Source organism: Pygoscelis adeliae, unplaced genomic scaffold (genome assembly GCF_000699105.1).
Source record: "Pygoscelis adeliae isolate BGI_AS28 unplaced genomic scaffold, ASM69910v1 Scaffold105, whole genome shotgun sequence".
Taxonomy (NCBI): domain Eukaryota; kingdom Metazoa; phylum Chordata; class Aves; order Sphenisciformes; family Spheniscidae; genus Pygoscelis; species Pygoscelis adeliae.
The window spans coordinates 2,219,647-2,230,684 of NW_008824807.1; the positions used below are offsets into that span (position 1 = coordinate 2,219,647).

General features: G+C 38.9%; 2 protein-coding genes across 2 annotated transcripts in view; both read right to left on the minus strand.

Moving 5' to 3' along the window:
- Positions 1–2,151, minus strand: part of FBXO5 (F-box protein 5) — an 8,888-nt gene extending 6,737 nt beyond the window's left edge. The window contains 1 exon segment of the mRNA XM_009324149.1: positions 274–2,151. Within this exon segment, the coding sequence (XP_009322424.1) occupies positions 274–441 (168 nt within the window). The 5' untranslated portion in view covers positions 442–2,151.
- MTRF1L (mitochondrial translational release factor 1-like) overlaps positions 1,629–11,038 on the minus strand; it is a 16,127-nt gene continuing 6,717 nt past the window's right edge. The window contains 5 exon segments of the mRNA XM_009324160.1: positions 1,629–2,642; positions 3,101–3,216; positions 3,219–3,233; positions 5,039–5,156; positions 6,127–6,290. Of these exon segments, the coding sequence (XP_009322435.1) occupies positions 2,427–2,642; positions 3,101–3,216; positions 3,219–3,233; positions 5,039–5,156; positions 6,127–6,290 (629 nt within the window). The 3' untranslated portion in view covers positions 1,629–2,426.

An 11,038-nucleotide genomic window follows, 5' to 3' on the forward strand; every position in this document is an offset into this window, starting at 1 on the left:
TCGCACGCTCAGGGCGCACACCCGAGGTGCGCGAAGCTCCTCCACCGGGGAAGGATTTGTTAAGTCCGGCGGCGGATCTCCCACCCGAGCTCCTCCCCGTGGAAGAACTGTGTTTATTTTAAAGCACGATCAACGTTACTAGTAGCTGGCGGAGCGAGGAGGAGTGCTACCGGGAGCTGAGCAGGCTGGACGCCCGCGCAGGGGTCCCGCCGCTGCCGAGAACAGAATCTTCCCACAGCTCAGGGAGGTTGCGTCTGTAGCGGGACGACAGACCTTGCACTGGAACGAACACGGAGCCAGGAAGGGACTCGGAGGCTGTCTGCAGTGAAGCTTGCCATGACAGCCCAAGGAGTACCACTCACGATCGTGAAGCCCACCTCGTATGACACTGCCAGATGCCAGTTTCGGGATACCTCTGTCAGCCTCCTGCCAGAACCACATGATGCCTGGCTTCTCTCACACCGGTCGGAAGCTGGCCGCTTGCGAGGCAACAACACATCCAGTGTCCGTTCAGGAGCCAGGCAAGAGCAGGGAGGCGGCGAGCCAGGCGGGATCTGGCCAGCCGGGCCACCAGCCGGAACATCAGGGAAGGTCTAGGGTGACAAAGGCCTGAACGCTTGTGTAAGTTTCATGCAGTTGTCCAGCGCTTAGACCTGGCTGATGGCCCTTATCTGTCTGGAGGAATATGAAGCTGAAGTTAAGGGAGAAGGAATCGCAAACTCCATCCATCAGTTGGTGTAAGATAGCCTGGCTTTACGTGAAGTCAAGACGACTGTCACAAGTGCTCTGTAGTCTTCTGTTTACGGTACTGATCTGGTAGGAGTAAAGACTGCGGTCCCAGTTTCTGCTCCAATCAATATCTAATTATTTCACACACAAAATGCGCCAATGTTCATTTTTACTTTCTTGTGTGCCAGCTGGGAGTTGTAAATCTGCTAGTAAATCTAGACCTGGGTCTCACACTTACCAACAGGAAATATGTGTGCCTCACCTTAGGCATACAGGCACTCCGACATCTGAAGTTAATGTATGCATCTTTAATTAAAAGATTTGGAACTTAATCATAGTTACCATGCAGTATTTCCTAGAAAACAAATGACCCTATGCGTTTTTTTGACATTCATTGGTTCAAACTGCAGTCTCAAATGTAATAAAAGAAGATAATAAACTGATAATAATCAGTTGATTTTTATAGAGGATGTTTAAATAATGCATTTCTATAAGCTATCTGTAGAAACTTACTTTGTTCCTATTCTAATTGCTTACACTAATTTTAATCAGAAGTCTGAAAGTAAACACCCCTATATTCGTGGTAACATTTTTCCTTAGGTTCCAATTTCTTGTTTACTGGTATTTGTATTTCAAATACATTCTGTGTGTGTATACACACATGCATAGGTACAACGCACGATGGGAAAATGCGGCATGGAAGCTGCAGGTTTTGTATTGCTGTACGTATTTGGGATTGTAAAATGTAGTCTAAAATGAAGGTTAAAAGTCTTCTTTACCCACAGATATAAACGTGCACATATATCAGTAGATTAGAAAGGCAAAAGTTCTACTTTGCTTTCACAGATCAAATGTTTTAAGATGCTGTTAAATAAATAAATAAACAAACCAGTAAGATGCCATTCATACCATGTAATGTTTAGAAAATCAATAAACTGGAGCCTCAATTCAAAACATAAAGGAGAAACTGAAGTGAAGCCAAACGGAGACTGAAATATCAGCCAAACAATATTGTAATGATTCTTTTAACTTTTGACTCAAGAACAGAAACATCCTTTTCAAAAACAATTCATGTAACTTGTCACTTAGCTTCCACAGCTTTTTTTTTTTGGAACAAGGGATATTCCTGCACAATTTTTTGTGTTTATTAATAAGGGCCAGAAGGCCATGAAAACATGAAGGTACACTTTGACTCCCTCTCCCATGCCACGTGTAAGTGATTAACAAATATGCAGATTAGTAGCGGGGTCATTTATTTATCACTTTCTTCCAATCACTCAAACAAAACAGGATTCTTTTGTTCTCTCTTACTTGAGAGAACATTGTAGTTGACATTGTACTGATGTTTAAACTATTGTTTAAATGAAAACTGGAACTAGAAATAGCCCATTTTTTAATGCGTACCTTTCGAGAGTGGTGTATCAGTATCTTCTCAGTGGAGAAAGTTAAAAACTGCAGTTACTTCCGGCCCAGCCAAATTTACTTTTTAAGTGGACTGCCGCAGCAATAATGTCTCATATGAAGGTAATAAAGTCTTTTACTCAGCAAGCAAGAAAACCGTTTATCAGTCATGAGGAAACAAGTTGTGGTGTCTTGCATGATCTGAAAAGCAGTTGCATTTTCTGGGTGGTGCTCCAAGAAGCTCCTTTGCAGACACACGTCTACATCTGTTGTAATGGGCTGACAAAGAGCAACGTTCAGGATAGACTCTTTTCTTCATTTTCTGAAATAATTTCCATTAAAGATTCATAATCAGCATATTCTTTCAGAGTTTGTATCATTTCATCTAGCATTTCTTCCCCTAGCATGAAACACTCCATATGATGCACTGATCTGCTTATCCTGTGGTCAGTAATCCGGTCCTGTGGAAAGTTGTATGTTCTGATCTTCTCCGATCTTCCTTTAGTTCCAATCTATCAAACAAGAAGAATCAGTTTATCATCATTGTCTTTTTATAAAAAGGGTGAAATGTTGATTAAGCGTCTAAAGCAAAAGCTTTCTCTTCCTCCCCCATGACTATCCAAAATTTGTTATAGTTACATAGTACTCAGACCAGTTCAGTAGTTGCAGTAATTGTTCTCAAACGTAAAAGAACAATTTTACTGTATCTTTTTCTAATACTATTCTGGTTCTTCATGCTGTAATCCAGTTTGTTTCACTAGATCTCTAGAATTTACATACTACTGAAACTTTAAGTCTGGCTAATATATGACCCTTATTGCTGAATTAAAATGTAAATTTTTTGCCTCATCTAAGTCCTTCCTGGGCTCCTGTTCCTCTGTATTTCCACTTACTATTTGCAGATCAACACAGGAGTTACCCCGAGAACATAGGCTCGTACAGAATTATATCTTTACTAAGTGAAACTTACTTGAATCTTTCGAACACTGTTTCTCTTTTTGGTTTCTTCTTCCAGTTTGGCGTTGTATAGTTTAGCACATAGCATTTGCATAGCCTTCTCCTTGTTTCTTATTTGAAATAAAAAAAAAATTCAGACACGATCCCTGCCAAAAATATCATGACATTTAACACTTAATAGTAACACATACTAAAAGGGTTTTGCAATTTCTAGAAGAATTTTATTATGTTACAATAAGCTGTCTCTTTCTTCAATACATATTTTGGACTGGGAATGTAAAAGTCCAGGCTTATTAATGTCTAGCGATACATTTTGGGAGAGAAGTGCAGGCTGAGTTGTACAGGTGCTTTAAGCCATAAGACAAGAAATCTAATTCAGTATGTTGGACAATAGATAGATCATGAAATAAAAGATACGTGATGTGATCTGACTTACAGAAGACACATTTAATACTTGTAATTTTTGGCCACAGTTCCAGGAAATTTACGATTTAAGGAGCAGTAAAATACACAAGGTAGTGAACATATAGCATATGATCAGAATATACAAAAGTGGGCACTATTTTCTTAAAAAAAGTGTGGTTTCTCCCCCCAAAACATACAATTCAAGTTAAGATGAGAAGTGAACAGCTTAAGAAAGGAGTAGGGAGAAGAAATACAGGAAGAAGACAGCACAAGCTAAGTTGTTATTTGGATTTATTTTAAGTAACTCTGGTAAGATTACAGTATGCTTTTATAAGATTACATAGGATTACTTTACGAAAGACTTGTTTACAAACAACTTTTTGGATTGCAATGAAGGTTTATAAAAAGAGTTAGGATGAGAGATATAGAAGTAGTAACAGGACAATTGTAAAGGAAGAGTGATCAAGAGGAATGAAGAAGGGAAAGGTGGAATAGGAAAAAGTCAGGAAATATAAAACCCCCTATGAACCATCTCTAGTGCATAACCACAAAAAAAATTGCAATACATTTTAAGATTTCTGTAACAAACACTAATGACTGCCTTCAGCAAAAACTAAGATCATTTGCTGGTTTCAGTTTGTGGGTTTTTTTTCCAAACATACAGGCAATCCAAAACTTTTTGAATCTGGAGTACCTTTTTGTCACCGTATCTTGAGCAGAATTCTATCCTCTCCACTGTTTACCTTCTGCTTTACTGAGGTGATGCAACAAATGCAGAATGGATTAATATCTTCAAAACATATGAAGAAACGGGTGGCAAAAATCGATACGTGAAGATAAAGAGCACTCGGGATTACCCTGAGGCTGTAAAGCCTGACTAATGTTTGTGGTAGAGAAGAGGAAAAGTTAAAAAGCAATGAAAGTCAAGGCAGCTGTTGTGGATTGCTCAAAGGGAAGTAAAAAGCTTAGGAATGGCAATAAAAAAAAGACACGATAGCTAAAATCAGGTTGCATTTGAGGGTATAATCTTACCCCTCCTACGTTTCCTAACCTGAGACCTGGGGCTGGGCCTCCTAATTATGTGTGTAATCTATGGGAAAGGAGCCAGCAGACAAATGGAAGCTGGCATCCTGAGCAGACTCTGCAATTAAAAGCAACATTTTAATATGGAAATAGAGCAATCTCGCTTTTGGAGACTAGTCAAGAAAAGGCAAATAATCAGATTTTAACCTACTCTGTTTTTCAGTTTCTTTTCCATTATTTGAAAGCTTAACTATAACTTTTTCACAGAAACTGATCTGGACGCTTTTAGAGTGTCATGCTTAACAGCAAAATGGATAGCTTACCTACTGAAGCCAGTAGTATTCACTATTACAAATTGGAGTGGCACAGGATGGTGCATTTAGGGTACTATAAACACACATGAAAACTATATGAAAACTCTGCTCTACTGTTGTCCAGGTTTGAAAATAAAACCATTGTTTCCAAAGAAATTCTGACAGCAGTTTTGCAATGTAGATCTTGTACTAAGGAAAAAATGAAGCACCTGTTGGAACATGAACTATCCGTACAGCACTGTCCGTGGTATTGACATGCTGGCCTCCAGCTCCACTAGCTCGCTTTGTTTCTATCTGTAGATCTTTCGGATTAATTTGCAGCCTCATCTGTCGTGGGAGACAGACCCCCCCACCCCGCAAAAAAAAAAGAAGACATTTATGTCGTTTCTTTCTAGACAGATGTCAAACATGCATAGTTAGTTCATTTTATAAGGCACATTCAGGCAAGATCAAACTTTTTAAAGCTTATGAGTGGTAGCTCGCATCCACTTATAAACATATCAACAAATCCTTGTAGCCAGATTGGAATGTGACACGATGGAAGCCAGAAAATCAGACAAACAGTAGCTTAAGGCATAACCATCCCTTAGCACTAATCTTCCCCCTCTTCTGAGAGCTCTGCACCCTCTTCCAGCAGAGTTACCCAATATTTGAACTTGACCAGACGTTTTTTAGATAAAATGGAACATATTCCCTTTGCTGGCTCTGGAATGGGGCGACGGTCTCTGGGAGGAAGGAGCGAGACAACTTTGGGAGAGAATAGGAAGGAGTAACATCTTTGACAATTTGCTAGGTCAACATGAAACAAAGATCAAAACAAAGCTTTATTTCTTAGCCAGTTGTTTTTAACCAAGCAAATATGGCGAGAATGAATTATCACCCGTACACTTTGGAAGGGGAAAGCGAGGACACTACAAAAATGGGGAAGAGGAGGTGCTAAAAGAAATCTCTGTGAGCTCTGTAAACTAATTCAGTCTCCTGTTACTTTGTAAAAAATGTAAAGTTTTCCACAAAACATGCAAGACAGTCACAGTGACTTTTCAAGTTCTAGTGAAGTAAACTGCCAGTGACTTTCTTGAGATTAGGATTATGAGGAAATCCAGAAATTCTATATTTCACCCTCCTAGACAAAAATAAAAATAAACAAACAAATATGACTTAGTTTAAAACTAAGATTAAAAAAAAATATCATTAAAAGAGAATAACAAGAGAGACAGAAAACACTTGGGTATCAGCAATAGGGCATGTAAAAACATTGGTCATGGTAGTGTCTGTTATACTAAAAGATAAATATTACCTCGGTGGGCTGGGGTAATATTGCAACAGTCATTGTGCTGGTGTGAATGCGTCCTTGCTTTTCTGTCTTTGGCACCCGCTGAACACGATGCACTCCTCCTTCAAATTTCATGTACTTGTAAGCCTCAAGACCTGCTATACTGGCAACTGCATGTCTTAGGCCACCTTAGATACAGAAGAAAAACAGCTGTAAAGCTGTAAGAAAAACTGTTGGTACTATGCTGTTATATTTCAAACAGTGTATTCAGACACCATTGTCATTTGTTTCTTAAAATTATGAATCTACCATTTAAATACTTAGGCAGAATTATACCGAAAATGAAAGAAAACTCTTGAAAACAAAGCCAGACATACATATTCACACACTGTCTCAAGTAAAGGACTGTCAAATTTTTTTATAGAGTACAATTTAGTTTTTTATATACATAAAAAGATTGCCTACGAACCATGTACATACATGTACACATACAATCATAAACGTAGTAGAACTCTAACACCAGCAGTAAGTTTACATAAAGATCAAATTTTGAAAGCCACCTTCAGAAACTACATAATTTTTTTAATTTTTAGTTCAGAATCTTATCATTCGATGGGAAAAAAAACAACTCTTTAATTAAAGGATGAGTATTATTCTTACTCTTCTTATCCATTCTCCTCCGTGCCTCGTCTTTGCTCTTTCATTTCATTTGAATCTTTTGCTCCCTTGGAGCAAGCAGAACTCCACTCCTGCCCCTCTTACCAATACATCCAGCAAAACCTGTGACAGCAACGTACTAAAAACTAGCATTGAACAGCTCGGAACTTGGAAGTAAAGCCCAATACGACAATGGTTTTGTGACAGAAAGAGTTTGTTGCAATACTAGGTTATGGCATTCTTGCTCGTCCTTGTTTGCTAGCGTGCAAACCCTTCAGTCGTGCCACTGTAACTGTTTGAAGGATCAGAGAAGTGATGGTGCTATAAATTAATGTAGTTTTTCACCCATTTTGGTTTTTAATCCAGCTCAGTTCCAAGATCCCATTCTCAGCACAGTGGATGGTGTGCCAAGGGAATGATTAAAGAGGAGATAGGCGGCCTTGAAAGAGTATTGCTGTTGAAGTCTTGCAACATGAAACCACAGCCGAGGAAAAGAAGAGGCACATACTTCTCAGAAATACTGTTCTAGGCTATCTCTAGACTAAGGAAATCAACCATAGGGACAAGGTAGCAGCTTTTTTAAAAAAGGAAAATTTTAAAACGCCCTGCAGAGCAGGAAGAAATCATCAGCCAGAACGTAGGCCAGGTTTTTCACCTCCACAGAGAAGGTTTGCAAATGTTTTTATTCTACAGAAATTTAACATTTCCTCATAACTTTACTAAAACATATTTCCTTTTACAGTCACATTTGTGGAAAACAGCCTAAACTGCCTCTTCCTTTCTCTTTCATCTCATTTTTGTCCTTCTGACTTTTAAAATTTTTCTCGTACTTGTACAAATCTGTACCACTTTGATTCAAATGCACTGTTCAACATACCTAGTACCTCACTGATTTAATTTATAGCCACTATCTACTATCACTTCTGTAAGATAAATCTGTCATGTTTAGAATAGATCTCACCACAAAGCATGTGGTTTAACAAATAAGAATATCTGTCAAAATCTTCAGTTTAGATCAATGCGTTTCATTCTAACAGGTAGCGTGAAATCTTTCTACTCTTATGCAAACGCTATTCAAATGAACAAAAGATTTCTTCTTTACTCTAAAGGAATCTTACATAACTCAATGTAGTTGAGTAATAAAACTTACTTACTCCTTTACATATAAAAGCAAGTACTAAAAAAATCATAAGCAACCTCTGCACATGGGGAAGAAGCCAGGCTATGTCAGGAGTAAAAATAATGTGAATGTCCACAAGGCTACAGCACTACTGATACCTATTAATTACGTGATAAGCAGTTCATTGCAAAAGCTAATGTTCTGTCTTTTCTCCCTCACTTCTCCTGGCATTAATATATATACCACAGGTACAGTCTGTCTCTTTGAGCTGCAGCCACATCTGTGACACGTTCAGGAGAGTTTAAGTTTGTAATGATAAAGGTATGCCTGTGGCACTGTAGTGCTTAGCATGAGATGACCAAGAAACTGGTTCAAAAGACAGGTATTTAGGTCATACTGCTTCAAATCAACTATTACCAACACAGGTTTAATGTGAAATGCAGCCAAACCCAATGAAATGTCAACAAACCCTTTACCCTGGCAGACATGTCATAGGCCTGTCAGATATAGTTACTAACTATAAGCTTGCCCCTTTCAATTAAAGGTCCCTCTCTACCCTGAAAGCTGATGCGCACAGAACAAGGGTGTGAGTTTGCACTCGTTTTTTATGTGGCATCTCATACTAAATTGAGACAAAGTCTCCTACCTGTGTCTCTGCCTGCCACTACAGGGTGAGAGGCAGTGGATAAATAATGACATGTGGGTTTGTGCTTTAACGTGCATGCTAAATCTTGAACGTGTGCACAGTGGCCTCCCTTGCGGTAGGTCAATAAAGTCAGTTAAGAGTGGACTGAAACCAATTCTTGATTGTAGCCTTGTTTAACATTCACCTTGTTCACACATGCTCACATTCAGATTTCAGTCAAATTCTGGAGCTCTCTGAAATGAGGAAGTTTGACGTTTTAATGTAGGACCTTGCTTCTGCTCATGCAGTCCATAAAAATGGAGCATGGATGGGATGCGACAGCCTAGTGCCACCAGCAAGCACCCTTAACTCCATTCTTACTCAGCACAGCACAGACACTTTGAACCTGAGGGTTCAAACGTGCCTTTCAGTGGCAGTGCCATCTATAGTACCTCTACCTCCCAATTTTTTTCTAGCTCCTCAATTTTGATAGTATGTGGTCATGCAAGTTAAGATCAGAAAATACACTGCAAGAGGCTGACAAAGGCTAGGGCTGCCTTTATTTTTCTCTAAATTTAAATCCTGCCTTCCTAAACATTCATTTCAGTGCACAGTCAAGCCCTCAGCAAGACAAAAGAGTTTAAAATAAATATATATCCATTAAAAACCTAACAGTTTCAAAGAGAAAATACAGCTAATATACGTATTACTTCAATTTCCCATTTAAGGCATTAAAGAGAATGCCTCTGAAGGTGCGGTCTCCTTGTCCAAGGACTGAGCTTTCACCACAAGGGTAGCCAAGCACAGCTGCCTTTCTCTTCCAATTACAGGACTGCAAGTTGAGTCAGACCTGACTTAAACTATCCAGTAACAGAGAGTTTTTAAGCCAAATCAGTGGATTGATCTAATTAACACTGTGGCCTCAAAATTGCTAGAGCTGAGAGTGAGAAGGAACATACAGCTGGCAGGAAGGTGGGACAACCCCTGTTTAAGCTGACTGTGAAACTGTGCTCTGAAGGTGAAGTTGTATGTGGCTGCTGGGGTTTAGCCTGTCTAAGTCTTGCCTCAATGGAAAGGGCAGCTCTCCTCTCCCCCTAGTACATGAAATAAAGAAGACCCAGACACTTCCTCCATTCTGTTTACACCCATCTAACCTGCACCATGTTTATTCCATTTACTTTGGGGGAAAAAAAAAGTTAATAGATTTCTGTCGGCTTTGAAGGCTGAACTGGCTCAGCTCCTGGCAAAGCGTTTGCCTGGTCATGAATGGGGATAAACATGACTTTCCTCTTTCAGCAACAAGCTGTGCTGTAACATGAAGCTGCTTCTTGTCCCTGCCTTCACTTGAACCATGCAAAGAGTTTACTTGACAAATGACCTCTTGACCATAAAAAAAAGTTTATTAATAGTAACAAATTTAGGTAATAGACAATACTGAATTCAAGTGTCATTAAATTAAAAAAAGTCTATTAATTGAATTGACAGCAGCCACTCTAGAAGGAGATTCTGATACTGTGAAAACCTGAGTTCATGTTCATCAACTTGAAATAAATTACCTGCTAAGAACGCCAAAGTTATTCAAACATTTTACAGATATAACACTTTTAAAAATCAAATCCTATTAAAGATTTTAAGAACCCAGAAGTGTAAGTGAAATCCATAGTAAGTTAAATTTTATCTGCATATCTGAAAGGTGAAGACGTGGGCCTCCCTTTTTTGAAGTGTGAATACAGACAACAAATCAAGCCTATACCTAGATTTTCAAGTTCCCACTTTGTGATGTCCGACTGTATTTCTTCCATGTCGTCCAACTTTTGAACCTTCTTTTAATCCCTCAATATATAACAATGAATCAAAAACTGTACTTATGCAAGAAGGGTCTTAGGGCACAGAAAGACCCTCATTAGAAGGGGGAAGTAGCTCACTGACATGAGAAGCTCATTCAGGAGAGTTGTGGATATTTATTTTTTGTGAATTTCAACACAGTTGAAACAGAAAGGGCTCAAGATACTTGAAAATATCATTGAGTCCAAAATATGGCGTAAGTAAACAGAAGAAGTGTTAGAAGATGCTTCACATTTCTCAAAGCTTGCTAAAAGTCTCTCTGCAATTATATTGTTGACTGCAAAAAGATTAGAATTTTTCCTGACAGATTGCATATCCTAACATCCTAGCTTTTCTCATTTCTTCTTCAAAGTTTCACTAAAAAAGAAAAATGCTGATGAAAGTATGAATACAGGTAAAGTTTCACAACCAATCTGAGCTAGGAGCAGTAAGCTGCACAAGTACCCATCTACTGATCCATACCCACTATGATACATACATTACCTCCACAGCAGTATGTAAGCAAAATGTGGTGGCTTTACTCACAACAGCATAAGTTGTTATGATAACAGTAAGCCTGCAGATCTGTTAACATAGACAGACTTAGCAAATCTAGCCTGCTGAGAATCATGACTAGCAATCTGTCAATCAAAACCCCAAATCCCTGCCACTGGTTGGGCATGTTTTGGATTGCAGTTTCACAGTTGCCT